The 27904-nt window shown below is 45.1% G+C and overlaps 1 protein-coding gene across 2 annotated transcripts in view; it reads right to left on the bottom strand.

Moving 5' to 3' along the window:
* The window catches only part of CSMD2 (CUB and Sushi multiple domains 2), a 326447-nt gene that overhangs the window by 147294 nt on the left and 151249 nt on the right, over positions 1 to 27904 (bottom strand). The window contains exons 8-12 of one of the 2 annotated variants that reach the window (XM_074555673.1): positions 25686 to 25763; positions 17402 to 17489; positions 14772 to 14896; positions 11203 to 11324; positions 4838 to 4941 (exon numbers count right to left, since the gene is read on the bottom strand). In XM_074555673.1, the coding sequence (XP_074411774.1) occupies positions 4838 to 4941; positions 11203 to 11324; positions 14772 to 14896; positions 17402 to 17489; positions 25686 to 25763 (517 nt within the window). The remainder of the gene's footprint in view (positions 1 to 4837; positions 4942 to 11202; positions 11325 to 14771; positions 14897 to 17401; positions 17490 to 25685; positions 25764 to 27904) is intronic. The other variant, XM_074555674.1, reaches the window with a different exon arrangement.

Genomic DNA, 27904 nt, shown 5'->3' with positions numbered 1-27904 from the left:
GATCCAGGTTGGGAAAGTTGGGAATGTTCAGCCTGGAGAAGGGAAGAGTGAGTGGAGCCCTCAGAGCACCTGTCAGGAGAGCTGGAGAGGGACTCAGCACCAGAACTGCAGTGCCAGGAAAAGGGGGAATTAATTCAAAAGGAGAGAATTGGGTGAGATTTTGGGGGGAAATTGCTCCTGCCAGAGGAGAGATGTGAGGCTCATAAAGGGACAGGATCCAGGCTGGGAATGTTCATCCTGGAAAAGGGAAAGTTGAGTGGAGCCCTCAGAGCCCCTGTCAGGAGAGCTGGAGAAGGACTCAGCACCAGAACTGCAGTGCCAGGAAAAGGGCGAATGGCTTCTAACTGGAAAAAGGGAGAATTTTGTAGGATTTGGGGGAGGAATTCCTGGCTGTGAGGGTGGGCAGGCCCTGGCACAGGATGTCCAGGGTGGGCAGGCCCTGGCACAGGATGCCCAGAGCAGCTGTGGCTGCCCCTGCATCCCTGGCAGTGCCCAAGGCCAGGCTGGACAGGCTTGGAGCGGCCTAGGACAGTTTGAGGAGCCCCTGCCATGGCTGGATGAGCTTTAAGGTCCCTCTACCCCAAACCATCCCAGGGTTCTGTGTCACCCCCCAGTGCAGGTGACACCAACTCTGCTCCCTGCCAGGTGCCAGCTCCTCTCCAGGACAGGGATCTCAGGGAAATGGGGCCACCCTGGGCATCACAGACCTGCCCTGCCCATCCAGGCCCTGTCCCTGTCCCTCACAGGCCCCAGGGACAGGGACACCATGCCCAGGCTCTGAACCTGGAGTTGGTTTTTGTTTTGTTTTTCCTGCAATCACAATCCCAGCCAAGCTCTGCTCTGATTTCCCTGACCTGCAGCAGGATTTTATTGATCTCAGGGTGCTGTTAAATGAAGAAGTGATCTTGTTTTAGTGCCTGCTTTGCATCCCAGAGATGTTCAGGAGTGTTATTGTTGATTCTCAGTTTATTTACTGAAGCAGCAGCCAGGCAGGAATGAGGAAAACTCCAAGAGGAAAAAAACCACCAGGAAAAGGAGCTTCAAAGCTTTCTGTATCCTTTGCCACCCCACTTTGAACAAGCTGGGGTGGGGGATTGATTTGGGTGCTTGTTAATTCAGAAAATTAAATTCCTACAGCCTAAAAATCTTCTCTGCTCCCATTTTCATTTGGGAACGAGCCTGGAAAAAAATCCTTCCCAGCTCAGTTTGGGGTGAAATTTGCTGCTCTGCATCTCCCCTCAAATGCATTCCTTGATTGGGGAGGCAGCAGGGCTGAGCTCAGCAACAGCCAAGGAAAAAAATTGGAATTATTGCCTTTGACAGGAATTGCTGCATTTTGATTCTTCCAAAGAAACCTCGCTTTGTATCCAGGTATTATTCCTGAATAATCCAGCTAAGAGTGGGCAGAAAACTCTGGGAAAAGTGATCCATGGATTTTCAAGCACATTAATTAGCGCTGTGCTCTTCACAGCTCTCTCCCATTTCATTACTTTTCAATTCATCCTCCCAGATTATTAAAAATAAAAATAAATCCCAGGAAGGATTAGCAGCAGGAATTTACTGAAAATTTCCTGGGGAAAGATTCCACTGCACCTTGCTCAGCCACAGATATTCCAAATTTGCATCAGTCTCACCTGGCCAGGTGCATTCTGAAACTCACACATAAAGCACTGAGGGGACAATTTAAGGAAATTCAAATTTCTGTCCCAAAAGTGACAACAACCAGCCCCAAACCCACTGGATCCCTGCATCCTAAATCCTCAGCCCCACCTGGTCAGGTGCAATCCCACAGGAGGGAGCTGGAACTCACACATAAAGCACAGAGGGGACAATTTTGTGTACCCAAAGTGACAACCAGCCCCAAAAACCACTGGATCCTGGCATCCTAAACCCTCAGCCCCACCTGGCCAAGTGCATTCTGGTACTCACACATAAAGCACAGAGGGAACAATTTAAGGAAATCCAAATTTCTGTCCCCAAAAGTGACAACCAGCCCCAAACCCACTGGATCCCTGCATCCTAAACCCTCAGCCCCACCTGGCCAGGTGCAATCCCACAGGAGAAAACTGGGGAATTGGAATTCACACATAAAGCTCAGAGGAGACAATTTTCTGTCCCCAAAGTGACAGAAAACCACTAAAAAAAAAATTCCTAAACCCACTGGGTCCTGGCATCCCAAGCCCTCAGCCCCACCTGGCCAGGTGCAATCCTGCAGGATGGTGCTCACACATAAAGCACAGAGGAACAATTTAAGGAAATCCAAATTTTCTGTCCCAAAAGTGACAACCAGCCCCAAACCCACTGGATCCTGGCATTATAAACCCTCAGCCCCACCTGGTCAGGTGCAATCCCACAAGAGGGAGCTGGAACTCACACATAAAGCACAGAGGGGACAATTTTGTGTACCCAAAGTGACAACCAGCCCCAAAAACCACCAGATCCCTGCATCCTAATTCCTCAGCCCCACCTGGCCAGGTGCATTCTGGTGCTCACACATAAAGCACAGAGGGAACAATTTAAAGAAATTCAATTTTCTGTCCCAAAAGTGACAACAACCAGCCCCAAACCCACTGGATCCCTGCATCCTAAACCCTCAGCCCCACCTGGCCAGGTGCATTCCTGCAGGAGAAAACTGGGGAATTGGAATTCACACATAAAGCTCAGAGGGGACAATTTAAGGAAATCCAATTTTCTGACACCAAAGTGACAACAAGTCCCCAAAACCACCAGATCCCTGCCTGCCAAGCCCTCAGCCCCACCTGGCCAGGTGCAATCCTGCAGGAGGGAATTGGTATTCACACCTGGAGCATAGAGGGGACAATTTTCTGTCCCCAAAGTGACAGAAAACCACTAAAAAAAAAAAATCCCTAAACCCACTGGATTCTGGCATCCCAAGCCCTCAGCCCCACCTGGCCAGGTGCATTCTGGTACTCACACATAAAGCACAGAGGGAACAATTTAAGGAAATCCAAATTTCTGTCCCAAAAGTGACAACCAGCCCCAAACCCACTGGATCCCTGCATCCTAAACCCTCAGTCCCACCTGGCCAGGTGCATTCCTGCAGGAGGGAATTGGTATTCACACCTGGAGCATAGAGGGGACAATTTTCTGTCCCCAAAGTGACAGAAAACCACTAAAAAAAAAAAATCCCTAAACCCACTGGATTCTGGCATCCCAAGCCCTCAGCCCCACCTGGCCAGGTGCATTCTGGAACTCACACATAAAGCACAGAGAGAACAATTTAAGGAAATCCAATTTTCTGTCCCCAAAGTGACAGAAAACCACTAAAAAAAAATTCTTAAACCTACTGGATTCTGGCATCCCAAGCCCTCAGCCCCACCTGGCCAGGTGCAATCCTGCAGGATGGTGCTCACGCATAAAGCACAGAGGGAACAATTTAAGGAAATCCAATTTTCTGTCCCAAAAGTGACAACAACCAGCCCCAAACCCACTGGATCCCTGCATCCTAAATCCTCAGCCCCACCTGGCCAGGTGCAATCCCACAAGAGGGAATTGAGGAATTGGTACTCACACATAAAGCTCAGAGGGGACAATTTAAGGAAATCCAATTTTCTGTCCCCAAAGTGACAGAAAACCACTAAAAAAAAAATCCCTAAACCCACTGGATCCTGGCATCCCAAGCCCTCAGCCCCACCTGGCCAGGTGCATTCTCTGTGCATAAAGCACAGAGGGAACAATTTAAGGAAATCCAAATTTCTGTCCCAAAAGTGACAACAACCAGCCCCAAACCCACTGGATTCCTGCATCCTAAACCCTCAGCCCCACCTGGCCAGGTACATTCTGGTGCTCACACATAAAGCACAGAGGGAACAATTTAAGGAAATCCAATTTTCTGTCCCAAAAGTGAAAACAACCAGCCCCAAAACCCACTGAATCCCTGCATCCTAATTCCTCAGCCCCACCTGGCCAGGTGCAATCCTGCAGGATGGTGCTCACACATAAAGCACAGAGGGAACAATTTAAGGAAATCCAATTTTCTGTCCCAAAAGTGAAAACAACCAGCCCTAAACCCACTGGATCCTGGCATCCTAATTCCTCAGCCCCACCTGGCCAGGTGCAATCCTGCAGGAGAAAACTGGGGAATTGGAATTCACATATAAAGCTCAGAGGGGACAATTTTGTGTACCCAAAGTGACAACCAGCCTCAAAATCCACTGGATCCCTGCATCCTAAACCCTCAGTCCCACCTGGCCAGGTGCATTCTGGAACTCACACATAAAGCACAGAGGGAACAATTTAAGGAAATCCAATTTTCTGTCCCCAAAGTGACAGAAAACCACTAAAAAAAAAATAAAATCCCTAAAGCCACCGGATCCTGGCATCCCAAGCCCTGAGTCCCACCTGGCCAGGTGCAATCCTGCAGGATGGTGCTCACACATAAAGCAGGGGACAATTTTGTGTCCCCAAAGTGACAACCAGCCCCAAAAACCACTGGATGGATCCCTGCATCCTAATTCCTCAGCCCCACCTGGTCAGGTGCATTCCTGCAGGAGAAAATTGGGGAATTGGAATTCACACATAAAGCTCAGAGGAGACAATTTTCTGTCCCCAAAGTGACAGAAAACCACTAAAAAAAAAATTCCTAAACCCACTGGGTCCTAGCATCCCAAGCCCTCAGCCCCACCTGGCCAGGTGCAATCCTGCAGGATGGTGCTCACACAAAAAGCAGAGAGGGAACAATTTAAGGAAATCCAAATTTCTGTCCCAAAAGTGACAACAACCAGCCCCAAACCCACTGGATTCCTGCATCCCAAACCCTCAGCCCCACCTGGCCAGGTGCAATCCCACAAGAGGGAATTGGGGAATTGATACTCACACATAGAGCACGGATTTCTGGTCCCCGACCTGGCCTCCATCCCCCACTGTCAGGGTGTCGTAGCCTCTCTCCAGCTCGAACTCCTCGAAGGTGAGTTTGATCACCTGCCAAAATCCCAATTAACATCATTAATTCATCAATTAACACCAAGCCCTGCCCGTGGATCCCGCAGCAGCTTCCAAGAGCATCGAAATCTCCAAAACATCCCCAAAAGCTGGGTGGATTTTCTTGGTTTCTTGTTAGTTGTTTTTGTTTTTTGGGGGGGGTTTTTGGGTTTTTTTTCCCTCTGAAAACTGGAAATGGAATTAATTTAATTATTTAATGATTTATATTTATTGATGATTTATCTTTATTGATGATTTTTGTTAAAGAGCGAGGGAGCCACCAGCACCCCAAACCTGGAGCTGCAGCAGCTCGTGCAGTTCTAACCTGAAGCTTTACAAGCTTCTGTTTATTCAGCCATTGCATTTATTTACCCATTTTCCTATTTAGTTTTTTTTTTAATATTGTATTTATTTACCCATTTTCCTGTTTTTTAAATATTGTATTTGTTTACCCATTTTCCTTTTTTTATATATATTGTATTTATTTACCCATTTTCCTGTTGGCTTTTTTTTGAACATTGTATTTATTTATCCATTTTCCTGTTTTTTAAAATATTGTATTTGTTTACCCATTTTCCTTTTTTATATATATATTGTATTTATTTACCCATTTTCCTGTTTTTTTAAATATTGTATTTGTTTACGCATTTTCCTTTTTTTATATATATTGTGTTTATTTACCCATTTTCCTGTTTTTTTTTAATATTGTATTTATTTACCCATTTTCCTGTTGGTTTTTTTTTTTAACATTGTATTTATTTATCCATTTTCCTGTTTTGTTTTTTTAATATTGTGTTTATTTATCCATTTTCCTGTTTTGTTTTAATATTGTATTTATTTACCCATTTTCCTGTTTTTTTTAATATTGTATTTATTTACCCATTTTCCTGGTTTGTTTTTTTTTTTAATATTGTATTTATTTATCCATTTTCCTGTTTTTTTTAAATATTGTATTTGTTCACCCATTTTCCTTTTTTATATATATATTGTATTTATTTACCCATTTTCCTGTTGGTTTTTTTTTAACATTGTATTTATTTATCCATTTTCCTATTTATTTTTTTTTGAACATTGTATTTATTTACCCATTTTCCTGTTTTTTAAATACTGTATTTGTTTACGCATTTTCCTTTTTTATATATATATTGTATTTATTTACCCATTTTCCTGGTTTTTTTTCTTTAAATTGTATTTATTTACCCATTTTCCTGTTGGTTTTTTTTTAAACATTGTATTTATTTATCCATTTTCCTGTTTTTTTTTTAAATATTGTATTTATTTACCCATTTTCCTGGTTTTTTTAAATATTGTATTTATTTACCCATTTCCTGATTTGTTTTTTTTAATATTGTATTTATTTACCCATTGTATTTATTTACTTACCCATTTTCCTGGTTTTTTTAATATTGTATTTATTTACCCATTTTCCTGTTTTTTAAATATTGTATTTATTTACCCATTGTATTTATTTACCCATTTTCCTGTTTTTTTTAATATTGTATTTATTTACCCATTTTCCTGGTTTGTTTTTTTTTAATATTGTATTTATTTACCCATTGTATTTATTTACCCATTTTCCTGTTTTTTTTAAATATTGTATTTATTAACCCATTTTCCTGGTTTGTTTTTTTTTTTTTAATATTGTATTTATTTACCCATTGTATTTATTTACCCATTTTCCCGGTTTGATTTTTGTTTTGAATATTGTATTTATTTCCCCATTTCCTGTTTGGTTTCTTTTTTTAATTGTACTTATTTACCCATTTTCCTGGGGTTTTTTTCCTCTGAAAGCTGGAAATGCAATTCATTTAATTTAATTTAATTATTTACTGATTTGTTAAAAAGCCAGAGAGCCACAGAACGCCCAAAACTGGAACCTCTAAAATGACAGCAAAGGCAGGAAAATGGGAAAAATGGGATGAAACTCCTGATTCCAAAGCGATTGGAAGTTCAGTCCCATTTTGAGGAGAAAAATCCACAATAATTCACTCCAGCAGCTCCAACCTGAAGCTTTCCAAGCTCATTCCTCATTTCCCTTTCCCTCAGGCTCCAGAATTTCCCCCTCCTTTTGGGATAAATCATCCCCTTCTCCCTCCATCAGCTTGGACGTAGCTTTTTTTGGGAATAACCCCAGGAGAAACCTCAACCAGCAACATCCATTATGTCAAAAAAAAAAAAGGCCAGAAATAGGTTTTATGCAAATTCCCCAATTATCATATGCATTTCTCAGCTCCCCAGAGATTTCTTTTCCCCACTGTGGTTGGAATAAATTCCCAAAGCACCAGGGCCCAGCTAAAAAAAAACCTGAATATTCCCCAAAGAGGTTTTGATGTTCCCACTCTGCAGAGGAAAAAAAATCCCAATTTGTCAGTGAGGAGGCCTCAGCCCTGTGGATGCAAAATTCCCAATTTTGAGGGGAAAACTGCAAATTTGGAGGGGATTTTGGGGCTCAGGATCTTTTTTTTTTTTGCCAAATATAGAGCAGAAGACTTGCAAATAATTCCTAAATTCAGCTTCTTCCAAAGCTCCATCAAACAGGAGCTGATCCAAAAACTGGAGTCCATGAAAAGACTACAAAAAATGATTACAAAATATTATTTTGAAGTATTTTATGGGAATTATTGGAAGTAATTCATCCCAAATCCTTCCCTCAGGCAGGAAATGCTGGGATCATCCCTGAGGGACAAGCAGGGAGAGCTGTGACCTTCCCAAAGGATTTGGTGCTTTTTCCCCCAACCCTCCCTGCTCCAGGAGAGCTTCTCCCAACCTGGAAATTAAAGTTTCCACCATGAAACAGCTAAAACAACAAAAAAAAAATCTCTTCAAAAATTGGCATTAATTGAATTAATTAAAGCTCTTTATCATTTCAAAGGCAAAGGCAATGGGATCTCCTCTCACAGCTGAGAAATTTCCGTATTTCTGTGGATGACAGAGCAGAACCTGCAGCTCCTTGTGCTGTGGAATCTCTGATCCAAGCTGGGAAATCTTAAAATTAATGGATTTGACCAATTCCAATCTCCTTTAGGATTTAGGAAAGCAGGGAGAGCTGTGGCCTTCCCAAAGGATTTGGTGCTTTTCTTCCCTGCTTTAGGTTTTCCCTCCCTGTAAAGGACACTGAAACACCTCAAAAAATCCTTCAAAAATTGACATTAATTGAATTAATTAAAGCTCTTTATCATTTCAAAGGCAAAGGCAATGGGATCTCCTCTCACAGCTGACAAATTTCCGTATTTCTGTGGATGACAGAGCAGAACCTGCAGCTCCTTGGAGTCTCTGATCCAAGCTGGGAAATCTTAAAATTAATAGATTTGACCAATTCCAATCTCCTTTAGGATTTAGGAAAGCAGGGAGAGCTGTGGCCTTCCCAAAGGATTTGGTGCTTTTCTTCCCTGCTTTAGGCTTTCCCTCCCTGTAAATGACACTGAAACACCTAAACACCTCAAAAAATCCTTCAAAAATTGACATTAATTGAATTAATTAAAGCTATTTATCATTTCAAAGGCAAAGGCAAAGGGATCTCCTCTCACAGCTGACAAATTTCCGTATTTCTGTGGATGACAGAGCAGAACCTGCAGTTCCTTGTTGGGAAATCTGAAAATGGATGGATTTGACCAATTCCAATCTCATTTTTGTACAGACATGACTGCCCTGGCCTGGGAATGATCAATCCCTGTCCATTTTCCCCTGGCAATGGGAATTGAGTGTTTGGTGCCCTCACAGCTTTTTCCAGTCTCACCCCATTACAAGGAGAGCCAGGGCTCATATTTAAATTTAAACCAGTGCAAAAATGTCAATAAATTCACAATGCTGCATAAACAGCATGAGATAGACCCAAACCTCACTCCTCTGCCCTTGGGGGCTGAAATCCTGCTGGATAAAGGGGAAAAAAATTGGGAAAAATCAGCATTTCTGGAACAGCCTCCCTGCCCTGATGAGCTGGGCACCTCCCCACACCAGATATCAAAGGGGCTTCGATTGCAAATAATTACACTCACTTTTAATTACAACCCTGAACTAAACGAGCCTTCAGCAGGGAGGGAAGGGCAGGGATTCCAGGACAGCTGGGAAAACACAGGGAAGAGTCTGTGTGGGGACAGAAACTGAGCCTGGGGGGCTGAAAAAACCCAAATGTGAGGGTGGGGAGGGGCTGGAAAAGGTTTCCCTCTGGATCCCAAGGTGGAAAGGGCTTGGAGCAACCTGGGATAGTGGAGGGGTCTGGATGTGTCTGCATGAGTTTGGAGGGGTCTGGATGAGTTTGGAAGTGTCTGGATGAGTTTGGAAGTGTCTGGAAGTATCTGGATGGGCCTGGTGGTAGCTGGATGTGTTTGGATGAGTCTGGAAATGTCTGGATATGTTTGGATGAGTCTGGATGAGTTTGGAAGTGTCAGGAATTGTCCACATTTGTTTGGATGTATCTGGATGTGCATGGATATGTTTGGAGGTGTCTGGATTTGTCTGGATCTTTCTGGACGTGCTTGAATGTGTCTGGATCTGTTTGGAAGCATCTGGATGTGTTTGGAAGTGTTTGGATGGGCCTGGAGGTGTCTGGAATTGTCTGGGTGAGTTTGGAAATGTCTGGATGAGTTTGGAGGTGTCAGGAATTGTCTGTATTTGTTTGGATGTATCTGGATGTGCATGAATATGTTTGGAGGTGTCTGGATGTTCCTGGATGTGCTTGGATGTGTCTGGATGTGTTTGGAAGCATCTGGATGTGTTTGGAAGTGTTTGGATGGGCCTGGAGGTGTCTGGAATTGTCTGGGTGAGTTTGGAAGTGTCTGGATGTTTCTGGATGTGTTTGGATGTGCTTGGAGGGGCCTGGAGGTGTCTGGATGTGTTTGGAGGTGTCAGGAATGGTCTGTATTTGTTTGGATATATCTGGATGTGCATGGATATGTTTGGAGGTGTCTGGATGTTCCTGGATGTTCCTGGATGTGCTTGGATGTGTTTGGAAGCATCTGGATGTTTCGGAAGTGTTTGGATGGGCCTGGAGGTGTCTGGAATTGTCTGGCTGAGTTTGGAAGTGTCTGGATGTTTCTGGATGTGTTTGGATGTGCTTGGAAGGGCCTGGAGGTGTCTGGATGAGTTTGGAGGTGCCTGGAATTGTCTGGAAGCACAGCCACCTTCCAAGGGTTGTGGAGGGTGATGAGGTGACCCCTGAGTCTCCTTTTGTCCAGGCTGAGCTCCTTCACTGGTTCCTCACAGGGTTTGTGCTCCCAGCCCCTCTTGATCAGCTCAGGAGTCCCAAAATCCTTCACAAACTGAGGGCCCAGCAGCACAGGCACCTTTCAGGAGCTGTAGAGAGTGATGGGGGCACCCCTGAGCCTCCTTTTGTCCCTCAGTGGTTCCTCACAGGGTTTGTGCTCCCCGCCCTTCTGGATGGGCTCAGAAATCCCAAGATCCTTCCCAAACCGAAGGTCCAGAAGCACAGGCACCTTTCAGGGGTTTTGGAGGGTGATGAGGTGACCCCTGAGTGTCCTTTTGTGCAGGACAAACATCCCCACCTCCCTCAGTGGTTCCTCACAGGGTTTGTGCTCCCAGCCCCTCTAGATCAGCTCAAGTCCCAAAATTCTTTCCAAGCTGAGGGCCCAGAAGCAGAGCCACCTTTCAGGAGCTTTGGAGGGTGACGAGGTGACCCCTGAGTCTCCTTTTGTCCCTCAGTGGTTCCTCATAGGGTTTGTGTTCCCAGCCCCTCTGGATGGGCTCAGAAATGCCAAAATCCTTCCCAAACCGAAGGCCCAGCAGCACAGGCACCTTCCAGGGGTTGTGCAGGGTGATGAGGGCATCCCTGAGTGTCCGTCTGTCCAGGCCAAACCCCCCCAGCTCCCTCAGTGGTTCCTCACTCAGGGGTTGTGCAGGGTGACGAGGTGACCCCTGAGTGTCCGTCTGTCCATCCAGACCAAGCCCCCCCAGTTCCCTCAGTGGTTCCTCACTCAGGGGTTGTGCAGGGTGACGAGGTGACCCCTGAGTGTCCGTCTGTCCATCCAGACCAACCCCCCCCCAGTTCCCTCAGTGGTTCCTCACTCAGGGGTTGTGCAGGGTGACGAGGTGACCCCCGAGTGTCCGTCTGTCCAGACCAAGCCCCCCAGCTCCCTCAGTGGTTCCTCACTCAGGCGTTGTGCAGGGTGACGAGGTGACCCCCGAGTGTCCGTCTGTCCAGGCCAAGCCCCCCCAGCTCCCTCAGTGGTTCCTCACTCAGGGGTTGTGCAGGGTGACGAGGTGACCCCTGAGTGTCCGTCTGTCCAGGCCAAGCCCCCAGCTCACCTTGGCGGGGTTGAGGGCGGTGATGACCCACACGCAGTAGGCGTTGTTGTCGTACTGCACGGGGTAGTTGGGGGACGTGATGACGCCGCTGGGCCCGCGCAGGTACGTGTCACACATCCTGGCTGGGGACACAAACGGGGACACTCAGCACTGCTGGGGGGGCAGGAGGAGGGATGAGCTTGGGGTGGAGGTGGGAGGAGGTGGAAAAGGGAAGAGGGGGAAAAAATGGAGAAGTTGGTGTTTTCGCGGCCTACACTGCTCCTTTTTTACACCCGGGTGGTGAAAATGAGGGGTTTCTCAGTGAGGAGTGGGGCCATCAGCCCTTGATCCCAAAAACCCTTGATCCCATCAAACCCTGATCCCATCAACCACTGATCCTATCAAACCCTGATGCCAACAATCTCTGATCCCATCAAACCTGATCCCATCAATCCCTGATCTCACCCAAACCCAATCCCATCAATGCCATCAATGCCTGATGCCATCAAACCCTGATCCCATCAAACACTGATCCTATCAAACCCTGATGCCAACAATCTCTGATTCCATCAACCTCTGATCCCAACAAACCCTGATCTCACCCAAACCTGATCCCCAACAATCCATGATCCCAACAATCCCTGATCCCATCAAACCTGATCCCATCAATCCCTGATCTCACCCAAACCCGATCCCATCAATGCCTGATGCCATCAAACCCTGATCCCAACAACGCCTGATCTCACCCAAATCTAATCCCAACAACCTCTGATCCCATCAAACTCTGATCCCACCAACCCTAATTCCCCAACAATCCATGATCCCAAAAAACCCTGATCCCAACAACCCCAAACCCATAAAACCCTGATGCCAACAACTCCTGAACCAACCCAAATCTGATCCCAATAATTCCTGATCCGAACAAACCCCGATTCCAAAAACCCCTGATCTCACCCAAACCTGATCCCAACAACTCCTGATCATACCCAAATATGATCCCAATAAACCCCAATCCCATCAACCCATGATCCCAACAAACCCTGGTCCCACCAAACCCCAATTCCATCAATCCTTGTTCCCACCAAACCCTGATCCCACTTCCCCTCAGACCAACACCCAACTCTCTATGCTCACATTGATTTATTTCCTTTTTTCCTTCCTTTTTTCCCCTCACAAAAACCCTTCCCCATCCAGGCCAGGAATGACACAACTCCTTCCTGATGTCCCCAAAAAAACCCCATTCCCTTTCTTCCTGCACATCAAACCCCCAAAACTCTGCACAGCCAGGATTTATTAGGTCATTATTAAGTATTTATCAGCTGGTTTCCTTCTGTGGGCTCAGAACTAAGGTGGAAACTCAGCTCTGCATCTTCAAAACATCTCAGGTAAAGGAAAAACTGGAAAAAGTGCTTAAGCAGGGAAAATTTTGCCTGTGGAATGCCTTTGATGTAATATTTAGCTGAAATATTCCACAAAAAAAAAAAAAAAAAAGTGGGGAAAAACATCCTGGTTCTGGAAATATCCTCTGCTGTGATGGAGCCTCAAAATTAATTTATTGTTGGGGTTTATTTATTTATTTAAATGTATGATTTCATTTTGGAGATGTATTTGCATTTTTGGAGTCTGCAACGGTTTTGTTTTTCTTTGTAAAATATAGAAAATCATCTCCTGGCCAAGCTGTGGGAAGAGAACTTTCCCCCAAAATTTTCTCACTGGAGATTAAGAAATTATTGAAATCCAAGGGGTTAAAATGTGGGACTGACTCTGGAATTTTAGAGAAACCCAATTTAAAAAAAAGGCACAAACTGGGAGGAAAATTGCCAGAAAGCTGAAATACAAATTAAACTTTTTAAATAGAAAAAAAAAACCCCAAAATATGAAAGTCAGCAGCTAAAAAAATTAAGTTGATTCAGAGAAACAGAATAATGCTGGCAAATCCTTTCTTATCTCTTGCAGGAGGACACCATAAATTTCCTTTACAGTGTCACATATTTATGCCAAATATCCTCTTACACTGATTCAATTTATTCCAGGCTTGTTTCAAGAATTACATGGGATTTCCAAAGCCTTGAAAAAATCTGCAGATGAAATTAAAGAAAAAAAGAACTGGGGAAAAAAAAAAAAACCTATTTATGATTTTAAGAGCTTTAAAGGGATTCAATTAAAAATATTACAAGTTGTTCTTTATTAGCATTACAAATATCACAATGTGACATTTCAGAGAGGGAATGAAAACAAAATGGCCAAGGGCAAAATGGGAAAAATGAGAAAAATGGGGAAAAAATTCCATTCCCTGATGGCTCATGGCACAGGGTGAGGCTCCTGGGGAAGCACAGCCCCAAAATTTCACATTTCCAGTTAAAAATCTCCCTCGAGCTCTGCTTTTCCAGGTTTTATTCCTGTCTTTCCTCTTACAGGAGAAGGAGGAGAGGGGAGAAAACACCTGGGATAGGAAGAGGGGTGATCCTGCTCGGGTTTGACATCCTTGAATTAAAGGAATGTTCTGGAGAGAGGGAAAGGAAGGAATTTAGGGACAGTTGGGAAATTTGTCTGTGAGGGGAGAAAGAGATGCAGAAAAAGGGGCTGAAAAAACCTTTAAAGTGAGGGTGAGGAGGCCCTGAGGAAGATTTCCCAGAGAAATTTGGGAAAGATTTCCCAGAGAAATTTGGGTGCCCCATCCTTGGAAGTGTCCAAGGTCTCCCTGCCCATGGAAAAACATTTTCCTTAAGGTTCCTCCCAACCCAAACCCCTCTGGGACTCTCTGACCTGGCCAAAGGATGACCTGAGGGCAGGATGGGTGAGAAATGGACAGGAAGGAGCTGGGAATTCCTAAAAATCCCCAAATCCAGCCAAACTGAGCCCCTCAGATTCCCTCTGAATTCCTGGGAGTATCCAAGGCCAGCATGAAGGGACAATGGAAGGAGCAGGATGGTCCAACCCAAACCATTCTGGGATTATTCGACCTGAGGGCAGGATGGGTATGGAAAAGGGACAGGAAGGAGCTGGGAATTCCCAAAAATCCCCAAATCCAGCCAAACTGAGCCCCTCAGATTCCCCCTGAATCCCTGGGAGTGTCCAAGACAAGTGGAAGGAGCAGGATGGTCCTCAAGGTCCCACCAACCCAAACCACTCTGAGATTTGACCTGAGGGCAGGATGGATGATGGAAAAGGGACAGGAAGGAACTAGAATTCCTAAAAATCCCAAAATTCAGCCAGACTCCCCCTGGATCCCTGGGAGTGTCCAAGGCCAGCTTGGAGGGACAGTGGAAGGAGCAGGATCCCTCCAACCCAAACCATTCTGAGATTCGACCCGAGGGCAGGATGGGTGATGGAAAAGGGACAGGAAGGAGCTGGGAATTCCCAAAAATTCCAAAATCCAGCCAAGATGAGCCCCCTCAAGCTGAACCATCCCTGGGAGGTTCTAAGACCAGCATGAAGGGACAGTGGAAGGAACAGGATGGTCCTCAATGTCCCTCCGACCCAAACCATTCTGAGATCTGACCCGAGGGCAGGATGAGTGATGGCAAAGGGACAGGAAGGAGCTGGGAATTCCCACAAATCCCCAAACCCAGCCAGGCTGAGCCCCTCACCTCTGCAGACGGGCCGGTGGTCGCTCCAGGCCACGATGATGTCGCTGACTCTCTTGCAGGTGATGCTCTTGGAGCCCTGCAGGTCGTAGCCCTCGTTGCAGGAGAACTGGATGCTGGAGCCCAGCCTGGAGAGGGGACACGGGGGACATCAGCCAGCTCCTGCACGCCAGGATCTGGGGCCAGAGCCATCCCCTGGCCCTGCAGGCAGCAGGAAGGGAGGAGGGACCAGCTCTGCCTCCCCTCTGCTGGGTTTGCCCCAGGTGCTGATGCACAAATCCCAAATTTTAGTGACATTTCAGTGGGAATTTCACCCACAGCCCTGAGAGAGGACACATTCAGAATTCTCATAAAATGAAATAAAAATCTTTATCAACTGCTGAGAGTTCTGCTCTTTGTTCTGTGGTTTGGATTCTGAACTTTGTTCACTGGGGTAGCACAATCCAGCCTGCAGCAGCTGGGAATTCATCCCATGGAATTTAGGGAGTTTATGGGATTCCCTTTCTCCTGCCCTCTCTCCTTTGCTGGATTTGAGGAGAATTTGATAGACTGGGATTTAACTGAGAGGCACTTTCCATGAGCAAAACAGCTCCCGGAATCCCAAATTTTAGCGACATTTCAGTGGGAATTTCACCCACAGCCCTGAGAGAGGACACATTCAGAATTCTCATAAAATGAAATAAAAATCTTTATCAACTGCTGAGAGTTCTGCTCTTTGTTCTGTGGTTTGGATCCTGAACTTTGTTCACTGGGGTAACACCATCAGCAGCTGGGAATTCATCCCGTGGAATTTAGGGAGTTTATGGGATTCCCTTTCCTCCCTCTCTCCTTTGCTGGATTTGAGGAGAATTTGATAGACTGGGATTTAACTGAGAGAAACTTTCCATGAGCAAAACAGCTCCTGGAATCCCAAATTTTAGCGACATTTCAGTGGGAATTTCACCCACAGCTCTGAGAGAGGACACATTCAGAATTCTCATAAAGTGAAATAAAAATCTCTATCAACTGCTGAGAGTTCTGATCTTTTTTCTGTGGTTTGGGTTCTGAACTTTGTTCATTGGGGTAGCACAATCCAGCCTGCAGCAGCTGGAAATTCATCCCATGGAATTTAGGGACTGTTGGGATTCCCTTTCCTCCCTCTCTCCTTTGCTGGATTTGAGGAGAATTTGATAGACTGGGATTTAACTGAGAGAAACTTTCCATGAGCAAAACTGCTCCTGGAATCCCAAATTTTAGTGATATTTCAGTGGGAATTTGACCCACAGCTCTGAGAGAGGACACATTCAGAATTCTCATAAAATGAAATAAAAATCTTTATCAACTGCTGAGAGTTCTGCTCTTTGTTCTGTGGTTTGGATTCTGAACTTTGTTCACTGGGGTAGCACAATCCAGCCTGCAGCAGCTGGGAATTCATCCCATGGAATTTAGGGACTGTTGGGATTCCCTTTCCTCCCTCTCTCCTTTGCTGGATTTGAGGAGAATTTGATAGACTGGGATTTAACTGAGAGACCCTTTCCATGAGCAAAACAGCTCCTGGAATCCCAAATTTTAGTGATATTTCAGTGGGAATTTCACCCACAGCTCTGAGAGAGGACACATTCAGAATTCTCATAAAGTGAAATAAAAATCTTTATCAACTGCTGAGAGTTCTGCTCTTTGTTCTGTGGTTTGGATCCTGAACTTTGTTCACTGGGGTAGCACAATCCAGCCTGCAGCAGCTGGGAATTCATCCCATGGAATTTAGGGACTGTTGGGGATTCCCTTTCTTCTGCCCTCTCTCCTTTGCTGGATCTGAGGAGAATTTGATAGACTGGGATTTAACTGAGAGACACTTTCCATGAGCAAAACAGCTCCTGGAATCCCAAATTTTAGTGATATTTGATGGGAATTTCACCCACAGCTCTGAGAGAAGACACTCCTCCTCTGAGGAGGAGGAATTCAGAATTCTCATAAAGTGAAATAAAAATCTCTATCAACTGCTGAGAGTTCTGCTCTTTGTTCTGTGGTTTGGATCCTGAACTTTGTTCACTGGGGTAACACCATCAGCAGCCGGGAATTGAGCTCATAGAATTTAGGGACTGCTGGGATTCCCTTTCCTCTGCTTGGACTTGAGGAGGATTTGACAGTCTGGGATTTGATTGAGAGACACTTTCCATGAGCAAAACAGCGCTGGGCGGGAGAATCAGATGAAATATTGATTCCCCATGGCCACCAGCAGCTGGGGCATCCCTGCCAAGCAAAACTGGGAACTGGAAAGGAACAGCTCTGGTTTAAACTTCCTAAACCCCAATTAGCCGGCACCACACAGACTCAATGACGAGGAACCTCAGCCACCTCAAATTCTCTAAGGGCAGGGCCATGCTGGGGTTTGAGCTAATTTGAAAAGTGATTTCTTTCTTTTGGCTGTTTCAGTTTTTTTCCAGGGGAGGGATGACAGCACACAAAACCTGGATTGGGAAAGGATAAAAACACTCCGAGAGATCTTTGTGGAACAGCACACACAGGAAGGGTTTTACACACGTGTTCCCCAAAACTGGGCAGGATTTTGGGAGGGGGACAGAGCAAACAGAGCCCCCCACACCAGGAGCACACCCAGGAGCTCATGCACAGGATAAAACAGAAAATATTCTTACCTAAAATCGTTGCCTATCCTTTTGCCTCTCTCAGGAATCCCAGGGTCTGGACACAAATTATGTCCCTGGGACACACCAACCTGAGTTACTACAAAGCAAAGAAAACAGCACATACAGAGACAGAACAGCAAAAGGAACAATTCTTTCAGCAGCTGGCTTGGTGGATGTGGCGAGAAAAATGGCAACTGGGAGCTCAGAAACCTCAGTGTTTTATTCCACAAAAACATCAGCTTTGGAAACAAATATCCTGCTCAGTTTACACACCTGAGTGCTTTCTAGGAAATGCCAGCTAGGGACACAGTTTCCCCTCCATTCCACTACAGAAATACCTCTGGAAAAAGTTGATTTTTTGGTATTTTTTTCCATTCTGCTAAATGACACCAATCACAGAGCCTGTTTGATTAAAACTCCACCTGCCACCCTCCAAGGTGACTTCAGAGCCCTCAAAAACCCAGCCCAGTGTGCCAGGGAAAGAAAACAACTCCATGAAAAAAGGCAGGGAGTGATCTCAAGGGGGAAAACCAAGCACAGAACGAGAGGGAGAAAGGAGAGGGGGATGCAAGTCGAGGGTTTGAAAGCCAAGTCATTTAGTTGGAACATGGAGAAAAATTTATGGAGCAACCTGGGTGCCAACAAACATGAAATCCATGGGGTGGAGGCCAGCACTGAAGAAAGCTCCCAGCTCCACCCTCCCCATTTCCAGCCCTCTCAAGGCACAAAGGAGGGTTCAGGGAACCTGGGGGTCCCTCAGCCCTGGCACAATCCTGATTTCCAGGCTGAATTCCAGCGCAGCAATAAAGGACAAAAGGGGGATTTTGCCACAGGAACTCGATGGGATTTGGTTTTCTCCGCACCCAAACCTACAGCACATTTCTCAGCCAAATAAAAACCTTCATTCCCTGATGGCTCACGGCACAGGATGAGGCTCCTGGGGAAGCACAGCCCTAAAATTCCACATTCCACACGCTGAACCACTGAAAGAACCCCAATTTCCATTCCACCTCTGCCCAGCACTGGATTACAGGGAAGAAAATCCCAATTTTATTCCAAATTCGGTGCCCCAAAGGAGAAGGGTGACACTGAGGTGACACCAGCCCCTTTCTCAGGGCAGACAGAGGGCTCAGCTGGAGCCCTGCAGGGGGAATGGGAGAATCCATGGGGAGAATCCATGGGGAGAATCCATGGGGAGAACCCATGGGGAGAATCCACCCACACTGGGCACACACAAAGCCAAAACCATCCAATATTTGGAATTAACCCCTGGGGAATCCCTGGTGCATCCCCAACTACAAGGAAAATGCTTCCCAGTTTTGCTGATCCCAAAAATATTCCAGCTTCTCCTCAGCACTAACACTCCTCTAATGCCCTTTAAGTTCTTTATAGGAATTTCCTTTTTAAGCCCCTTTTTTCCTCCCTTCTCACCGTGCTGGAGCAGGGATGGGGCTGGGATTGTCCCCACAGGATGCTTGGGTGCTCTCCTGTGTGTGTGGTGAGGTGACAGAGCTATGAATTCATGGAAAACACCCTCTGAGGGATTATTTTCCCATTTTCCAAGTCCATAACCTGCCACAGACATAATGAAAAATCCTTTCATTAGGATCTTTCCTCCTGAGAAGCTGAGAAGCTTCATCTTCTCCATGTTTTGCTGGTTTGGAATGTGATTTGGAGAATTGTTTACCCAGCACGTGAAATTGTTTTTACTTGATGACCAGTGACAGCCACCTGTGTTGAGGCTGTGAGCAGTCACAAGATTTTATTACCTTTCCTTTCCTTTCCTTTCCTTTCCTTTCCTTTCCTTTCCTTTCCTTTCCTTTCCTTTCCTTTCCTTTCCTTTCCTTTCCTTTCCTTTCCTTTCCTTTCCTTTCCTTTCCTTTCCTTTCCTTTCCTTTCCTTTCCTTTCCTTTCCTTTCCTTGAAATTTCCTTGAAATTTCCTTGAAATTTCCTTGAAATTTCCTTGAAATTTCCTTGAAATTTCCTTTCCTTTCCTTGAAATTTCCTTTCCTTTCCTTTCCTTGAAATTTCCTTTCCTTGAAATTTCCTTTCCTTGAAATTTCCTTTCCTTTCCTTTCCTTGAAATTTCCTTTCCTTTCCTTTCCTTGAAATTTCCTTTCCTTTCCTTTCCTTTCCTTGAAATTTCCTTTCCTTTCCTTTCCTTGAAATTTCCTTTCCTTTCCTTTCCTTTCCTTGAAATTTCCTTTCCTTTCCTTTCCTTGAAATTTCCTTGAAATTTCCTTGAAATTTCCTTTCCTTTCCTTTCCTTGAAATTTCCTTTCCTTGAAATTTCCTTTCCTTCAATTCGGTGAAGGAAGGGAGAGCGCATGGATTCAACTCCCAGCTCCTGACAGGAAAAGTTTGGCCAAATGAAGTCCCCAGGTGCCACCACCACCCTTGGGTTCCTTCCCTACACCCAAAGGTGATGCCTGTACAAAAGCAGCTCCAAAAAAAAGGAAAATTCACCTCAGGATGAGGAACTCAATGAGGTTTTATGGCCCAGAGGCATGTGGGAGTGAGGGAAAATGCTCAAATTCCTGATTTTCCTCTGTAAAAACCCCCCTGACCACACACACACCTGTAACAACCACATACACAAAGCCAAGACCATCCAATATTTGGAATTAACCACCTGGGAGCTCTTCCTCAAAGGAAAAATCCCATTCCCACAGCAAATTCCTCCTCCCATGGTCAAACCCCCCTCAGATCACCCCTTTTGTACCCCCAGAGTGGGCACTGCTGCCACACCCAGTGATTATTTCCCATATCAGATAAAAATGGAGCCTGGAATTCAAAATTTTGGGAAGAAACAATCCCAGATCTCCACGAAAACAAAGAGAAACAATCCCAGGAAAACAAAGAGAAACAATCCCAAATCCCAGGAAAACCAAGGCCCCAGAGGAAAGTTTGTCACCCCCAATGCTGAGGCCCAAACCCAGCTCATGTCTCATTAGTGGAGATTCATTAACACCTAAAAACACGAACAGATAAAGCAGAGAACAGGGAAGATAAAGCTGAGGGAAGATATCTCCATATCCTGGGAGTTGGGGAATTTCTCTTTTAAAGAAAGTGAAAGAAAAGGAGGAGATGGATGAGATGCTCATTTACAGAAATTTTTGTTCTCTAGCTTTTGTTTTGAGCACACACACACACAAATAGAGGAGCCCAAAGGTTACAAAATGGATTTGTCATGCTGAGAATTTGCTGTGTTCACCTTCCCAAAGTTTCACCTGGGCTGGGCCATTCCCAAATAAACCCTTCAAGATTACTAGAAAAAAATTGTGATGAACTGCTCAATGTCTGTATCAGAAACTCAGGAATTCTGTCCCCCAACCATGGGATTGGTTTTCCATCCCCTTCATTCTCCTGATTTTTTCAATTTCTTCCTCCTCATGAATTCAGTGACAGCCAGCTCTGATTGTTCAGTTTGCCGCTGTTAAAATCCTCTTTAGTTTTATTTCTCTTAATAAGAAAACTTCACTGACAGATTCCCAAGGGACAACTTCTCACTGAATTTCAGAACTACAAAACAAAGCAGCATCTAAAAAATAACCCTTTGACAAAGCCCCAGCATTTCTCAGCATGAGGAATTCAGTGAAAGGAGGTGATGGGAAGGACTGCAGCAGGAATTCGATGGTTTAAAGGGTTAATCTGAATGGTCACACCAGGGTAATTCCATGCAAACTTCTGGGAAATATCCCAAAAATCAGACCTGAGAGCTTGGAGCTGATTTAGGGGTGCAGGGCTCACCCCAACGAGGTCCTGCTGCATTTCCAACCCCCAAAGTTCCTTCAGCACCCAAAACATTAAGGATGAAGGGATTCCAGAACCTCAGTGACACCAACCCAGACACTGAATGCCCCCAAACTGAGCAACACCAAGAGTGGAAAGGTCACAGCCAGGTCCTGACGCTGGGAAAATCCAATCCCAGCTGGGAATGGAGAGCTCCAAACCCCAATTTATTTCCCAGCTGGGAATGTTCCTCCAGGAGAGCTCCAAACCCCAATTTCCCAGCTGGGAATGTTCCAGAACAGCTCAGAAGATGAAGCTTCACAAGCACTCCCAGAAGTGCAGAATTCGCAGAGCATCTCCAGGCTGTCCCACCCAAGATCCAGGTGGTTCCTGTGTCCCACAGACATTTTTCCAAAATCCAGAAATTCCCACACACTTAAGACCTAAAAACTGCTCAACCCACCCCAAAAAATGACTTTGAAAAGTAGATTTTGACCAAGCTGGACATGCAGAGAAGTTCTGGTCCTTCACCCACCACAAGGCCCCAGGTGGTTCCTGTGTCCCACAGACATCTTTCCAAAATCCAGAAATTCCCACACACTTAAGACCTAAAAACGGCTCAACCCACCCCAAAAATGACTTTGAAAAGGAGATTTTGACCAAGCTGGACACACACAGAACTTCCAGTCCTTCACCCACAGGGCCTCAGGTGGATCCTTGTCCCACACACACCTCCCCAAAATCCAGCAACTCTCACACACTTGAGACCTAAAAACTGCTCAACCCACCCCAAAAATGACAAAGGTGATTTTGCAAAAATGCAAAGGAGATTGTGACCAAGCTGGACACACACAGAACTTCCAGGCCTTCACCCACCACAAGGCCCCAGGTGGTTCCTGTGTCCCACAGACATTTTTCCAAAATCCAGAAATTCCCCACACACTTAAGACCTAAAACCTGCTCAACCCACCCCAAAAAATGACTTTGAAAAGGAGATTGTGACCAAGCTGCACACACACAGAACTTCCAGTCCTTCACCCACAAGGCCTCAGGTGGCTCCTTGTCCCACAAACACCTCCCCAAAATCCAGAAATTCCCACACACTTCAGACCTAAAAACTGCTCAACCCACCCCAAAAAATGACTTTGAAAAGTAGATTTTGACCAAGCTGGACACACACAGAACTTCCAATCCTTCACCCACCACAAGGCCCCAGGTGGTTCCTGTGTCCCACAGAGACCTCCCCAAAATCCAGAAATTCCCACACACTTGAGACCTAAAAACTGCTCAACCCACCCCAAAAATGACTTTGAAAAGGAGATTTTGACCAAGCTGGACACACACAGAACTTCCAGGCCTTCACCCACAGGGCCCCAGGTAGCTCCTTGTCCCACACACACCTCCCGAAAATCCAGCAACTCTCACACACTTGAGACCTAAAAACTGCTCAACCCACCCCAAAAAATGACTTTGAAAAGTAGATTTTGACCAAGCTAAACATGCACAGAACTTCCAGTCCTTCACCCAGGTGTCTCCAGGTGGGCCTCACCCAAACACCACAAAACCCACTTGGATGCTGTTTTTTAAATCCAAACCACCACTATTTCCCCACTGTGGCACCTGGAATATCCACACTTACATTCTGCTTTCAGTGCCAGAAACTACCTCCAAAATACGGCCTAAAATCTCAAACTATTTCTTCTACCTGCTTTATCTGTCTCTCAGTATTACCTTCCCTCCAAAAGTGATTCAAGCAAGATTTCCAAATAATTTGGCTGATGGTGAGCAATACACTTAATTATGATTTAAAACAAACACAGCCCACTACAACTGAGCACAAGCAGCAGCTCCCTACAGAATTTTGTATTTTTATGGATTTTTTTTCCCCTGCAATAACACAAGCAGCTGTTACATCACTACATTTTCACAAAAAAACACACCAGGTTTAATCTGAGCAGGAAATCCCAAACCCAAAAACCTACAGGATTTAAGAATGGACCCCTCCAGGGAGGATTTTAGGCCAAGTTTTAGCAAACAGCACCTGAAAATAAAATATTGCTGGTAGGAATAATCAAAAATAAAACAGGGACTTGAAGGCTAGACTTCATATTTTCCAGCCTTAAAAATTTTAGGATTTTGTGGCAGAGCTTTAAGTGATACCAAGAGACACAAACATTTCTGAATTTCTGGTATTTGAGCCAGAGCAACTGGAAATTGCTCTGGAATAGGAAATTTCTTTGGAATTCTCTGTGATGCAAACTCAGCTGGCGGAGGTTTGGGAGCACAGAGGGGCTCAGCCAACCCTGCAAATCCAGCAGGGAACAGAGCAGATAAGGACTGCAAAAAATAAAAATAAAAATAAAAATCTGATTTTCCTGGTGCCATCTCCTTGGGAATCAGCACTTCTGCAGCTGGGAATTCCCTGTGGGAGCAGAAAGCTCAAAAATAGGGACAAAATAAGAAAAATCCAGAGCTGATGGAGAGCAGGGCATGGAGAAGGAGCTGGAGGGTGACACTGACCATGGAATGGGGCCACCATCCCAATTCCCATTATTCCACCTCAACAACTTCCAGCCTGAGCTGCCCTCAGGATCTGAGCTCCCATTTGGCAGCTCTGAGCCCCTTGGGATGGGATAAACCAGGCAAAGGGAATGAATTCCTATTTTTCCTCCTCAGAAGTGCAGGATCTGCAGGAAAGGAAATGCAGCTGCTGTGTCCTCCTCACCTCAGTGCACCAAAAATGGGTAAAACTGCTCCAAAAGCCATTCCCAGGAAACAGAAATGGGAATTTTGTGTATATTAACACCACAATGCTTCATTAAATCAATGATTTCACTCCTTTCATCAAAATTCCCCAAAATCCAGGGCAAAAATCCTCCAAATCCCCCAAAATCCCCCGACTCCAAACACACCCCTCTGTCTCCACACCCAGCCAGGGGAATTTTCCAATTCAGGAAAGGGCACTGGGATGTTTATTCCAATAAATTCTTCCTGGCAAGGAATGCATCACCCAGCCAGGACTCCATTTTAAAGGATAATTCCCTTTAAAATTGAATTATTTTCCCCTGAACACACCCCAAGTGTTTTCTGCTCTGGAGATTTTGGGTTGTTTTTTACCTTTTTGGGCTTTGCTCCCAAAAAAACAGAGCCTAAAAATTCTCCTGGGAGCTGGGAGGGAAACTCTCCTTCCAGAGCCACGATTCTGATCCAGTCCATGCATTTTTCTGAATTCTGTATGCAAAATCCACCAATTCTGATCCAGCCCATGCATTTTTCTGAATTCTGTATGCAAAATCCACCAATTCTGATCCAGTCCCTGCATTTTTCTGAATTTTGTATGCAAAATCCACCAATTCTGATCCAGTCCCTGCATTTTTCTGAATTTTGTATGACAAATCCACCAATTCTGATCCAGTCCATGCATTTTTCTGAATTTTGTATGCAAAATCCACCAATTCTGATCCAGTCCCTGCATTTTTCTGAATTTTGTATGACAAATCCACCAATTCTGATCCAGCCCATGCATTTTTCTGAATTCTGTATATAAAATCCACCAATTCTGACCCAGTTCCTGCATTTTTCTGAATTTTGTATGCAAAATCCACCAATTCTGATCCAGTCCATGCATTTTTCTGAATTTTGTATGCAAAATCCACCAATTCTGATCCAGTCCCTGCATTTTTCTGAATTTTGTATGCAAAATCCACCAATTCTGATCCAGCCCATGCATTTTTCTGAATTTTGTATGACAAATCCACCCAGCTGAGCTGTGCAAATGCTCCTCTCTGATGGGGGTAATGGGCTGTGCAACAAAATGAGCAATTCCAGCTTCTCCCCTAAAATCCATTTGGAAAAACTGCTCCATCCTGCTCCCATTTGAATCCACATAAAATATTAAATCCCAGTCAGATTCCTCCTGTTTAATTTTAGAAAGAGCCCAAGATTCAGGGACAAAAACCACAGGTTTTGCTCCTGATTTGGGAAGAACCTGACGGAAAACTGAAATATTTCCCACCTGCCCCAGGGAGGCACAGCAGTGACCCCAATGTTCTGCCCCTGACACACCAAGCACTACACTTGAAAAATCAGCATTGCAACCTGAAAAATCAGCATTCCAAACCCAGAATTATGATTTTTCTGCAGGGAAAATGAAATAAAACTCAAATAGACAAAGGAAGACGCTGTGACTGCCTGTGTGAATTTTCTAATATTCTGTTTTTCATGTTGTTCCTTATCCCTGCTCACTATTTACAGCAATAGCAGCGATCCCAACCCCAAATTTCTTTGTTTTTCCCACTAAAAGGAGCCTAAAACCACAACCTAGAGCACAGAATCAACCAAATGCAGAAAATCCAAGCCTTGCACCCTTCCAAGAGTTAGTAAATGCTTGTGACCAGAGCACTGGGAGGAGGGAAGTGATGCAGAAATGCAGAGGGAAGAGGGAAAAGCACCCAAACTCTTCAGAGTGGCGAAGTTTTAGAGATTACTGGAAAGTCCAATGAAATGTTCCAGGAGATTGTTATCAAAAAAAGACAGTGAGGAAGAGCCAGAAAAACTTACACACTGATGTCTTCTGGTTGTTGTCCTTGCTGGGCATGAGTTTCACCCCTCTGGACTTGAGCTCCATCTGCTTCTTGACTGCAGGGGTGGGAAACAAAGGGAAAAAAAAGAGGGAAAAGTTGAGCTGAGCTTCAGGGATTGTCAAGATTTTATTTTAAAAATAAAAATGTGAATCGCCCACATCCTGCGTCCTTCCCTTTGGGATCAGTTCATCCTCACTGCACAAAACCAGCAGGGTTTGTTTTTCCATGTTAGGGTTTGGAGAGGGATTTGTTTTCCATGTTAGGGCTTTGGAAAAGTTTAATTTCAAAATAAAAATGGGGTCCGACCCCTCTGTAACCCACTAAGAATGGGAGACAAAAGGGAAGCTCTGAGGAGCTTCAGGATGCTGAGAGGAAAATGCTGAGCTGGTTTCCCCCAGTTTTTCTGGAATTTATCCCATGAACCCATTACACAGCAGAGCCATTCCAGGGGAGCACTCAGAACCTAAAAACTGCAGAGCTGGTGTGAACAAACAGCAGGGAAAAAAGCAGGAAAATAAAATTAAACCCCATTATTGGCTAAGGGAAATATTATCTCGGAGCCCCACACCTGAGGGACTCCTCCCCAAGTGTGACCATTCCCTCCCTGATCCAAAATTCCACCAGAAGAGGGGAAAAACCAGGAAAGGGAACAAGAATTCATCCATCTCCAAGAGCCCCATCCTTTTTCTCACACCAAGGAGCAGCAATTTGTTTTCCTGCTCTGGATTTGGCTGCTGCTGCCTCCACCCCCAGGGTTGGACACAAACCCCACCTGGCAGAACCATCTGGGAGCAGCACAAACACCTGGATTTGGGATTATTGCAGTTTCCAGAGGCAGGAGCTGGGATAAAACAGGCTGTGAGGAAATGGGATAAAAGAGCAGGAATTGGGATAACCCAACAGGAATTGGGGTAATTTCAACAGCAACAGGGGAAACCCAACAGGAATTGGGATAACCCAACAGGAATTGGGATAATTCCAACAGGAACTGGGAAAACCCAGCCCTCATTGCAGGATTTGGGATAACCCAACAGGAATTGGGACAACTCAACCCTCACTGCAGGAACTGGGATATTCCAACAGGAATTGGGATATTCCAACAGGAACTGGGATAAAAGAGTCTCCACTGCAGGATTAGTGATAACCCAACAGGAACTGGGACAATTCCAAAAGGAGTTGGGATAACCCAACCCTCACTGGCAGGAATTGGGATAGACCAACAGGAATTGGGATAATTCCAACAGGATCAGGGATAACCCAACAGGAACTGGGACAATTTCAACAGGAATTGGGATAGCCCAGCCCTCACTGCAGGAATTGGGATAACCAAACAGGAACTGGGATAATTCCAATAGGAATTGGGATAACCCAACAGGAATTGGGATAACCCAGCCCTCACTGCAGGAATTGGGATAACCCAACAGGAATTGGGATAATTCCAATAGGAATTGGGATAACCCAACAGGATTTGGGGTAGTTCCAACAGGAATTGGGATAACCCAGCCTCACTGCAGGAATTGGGATAATTCCAATAGGAATTGGGATAACCCAATAGGAATTGGGATAACCCAACAGGAATTGGGGTAATTTCAACAGCAACAGGGGAAACCCAACAGGAATTGGGATAATTCCAACAGGAGCTGGGGAAACCCAGCCCTCATTGCAGGATTTGGGATAACCCAACAGGAATTGGGATAATTCCAGCAGGAATTGGGATAATTCCAACAGGAATTGGGGAAACCCAGCCCTCACTGCAGGAATTGGGATAACCCAACAGGAATTGGGATAATTCCAACAGGAATTGGGGAAACCCAGCCCTCATTGCAGGATTTGGGATAACCCAACAGGAATTGGGGTAATTTCAACAGCAACAGGGGAAACCCAACAGGAATTGGGATAATTCCAACAGGAACTGGGGAAACCCAGCCCTCATTGCAGGATTTGGGCTTAAAAAAATCTCCACTGCAGGATTTGGGATAACCCAATAGGAACTGGGATAATTCCAATAGGAATTGGGATATTCCAACAGGAACTGGGATAAAAGAGTCTCCACTGCAGGATTAGCGATAACCCAACAGGAACTGGGACAATTCCAAAAGGAGTTGGGATAACCCAACCCTCATTGGCAGAAATTGGGATAAACCAACAGGAATTGGGATAATTCCAACAGGATCAGGGATAACCCAACAGGAACTG

The sequence above is a fragment of the Zonotrichia albicollis genome, chromosome 20, assembly GCF_047830755.1.
Source record: "Zonotrichia albicollis isolate bZonAlb1 chromosome 20, bZonAlb1.hap1, whole genome shotgun sequence".
In the NCBI taxonomy this organism is placed as follows: Eukaryota; Metazoa; Chordata; class Aves; order Passeriformes; family Passerellidae; genus Zonotrichia; species Zonotrichia albicollis.
This window is presented reverse-complemented; position numbering and strand designations above follow the sequence as displayed.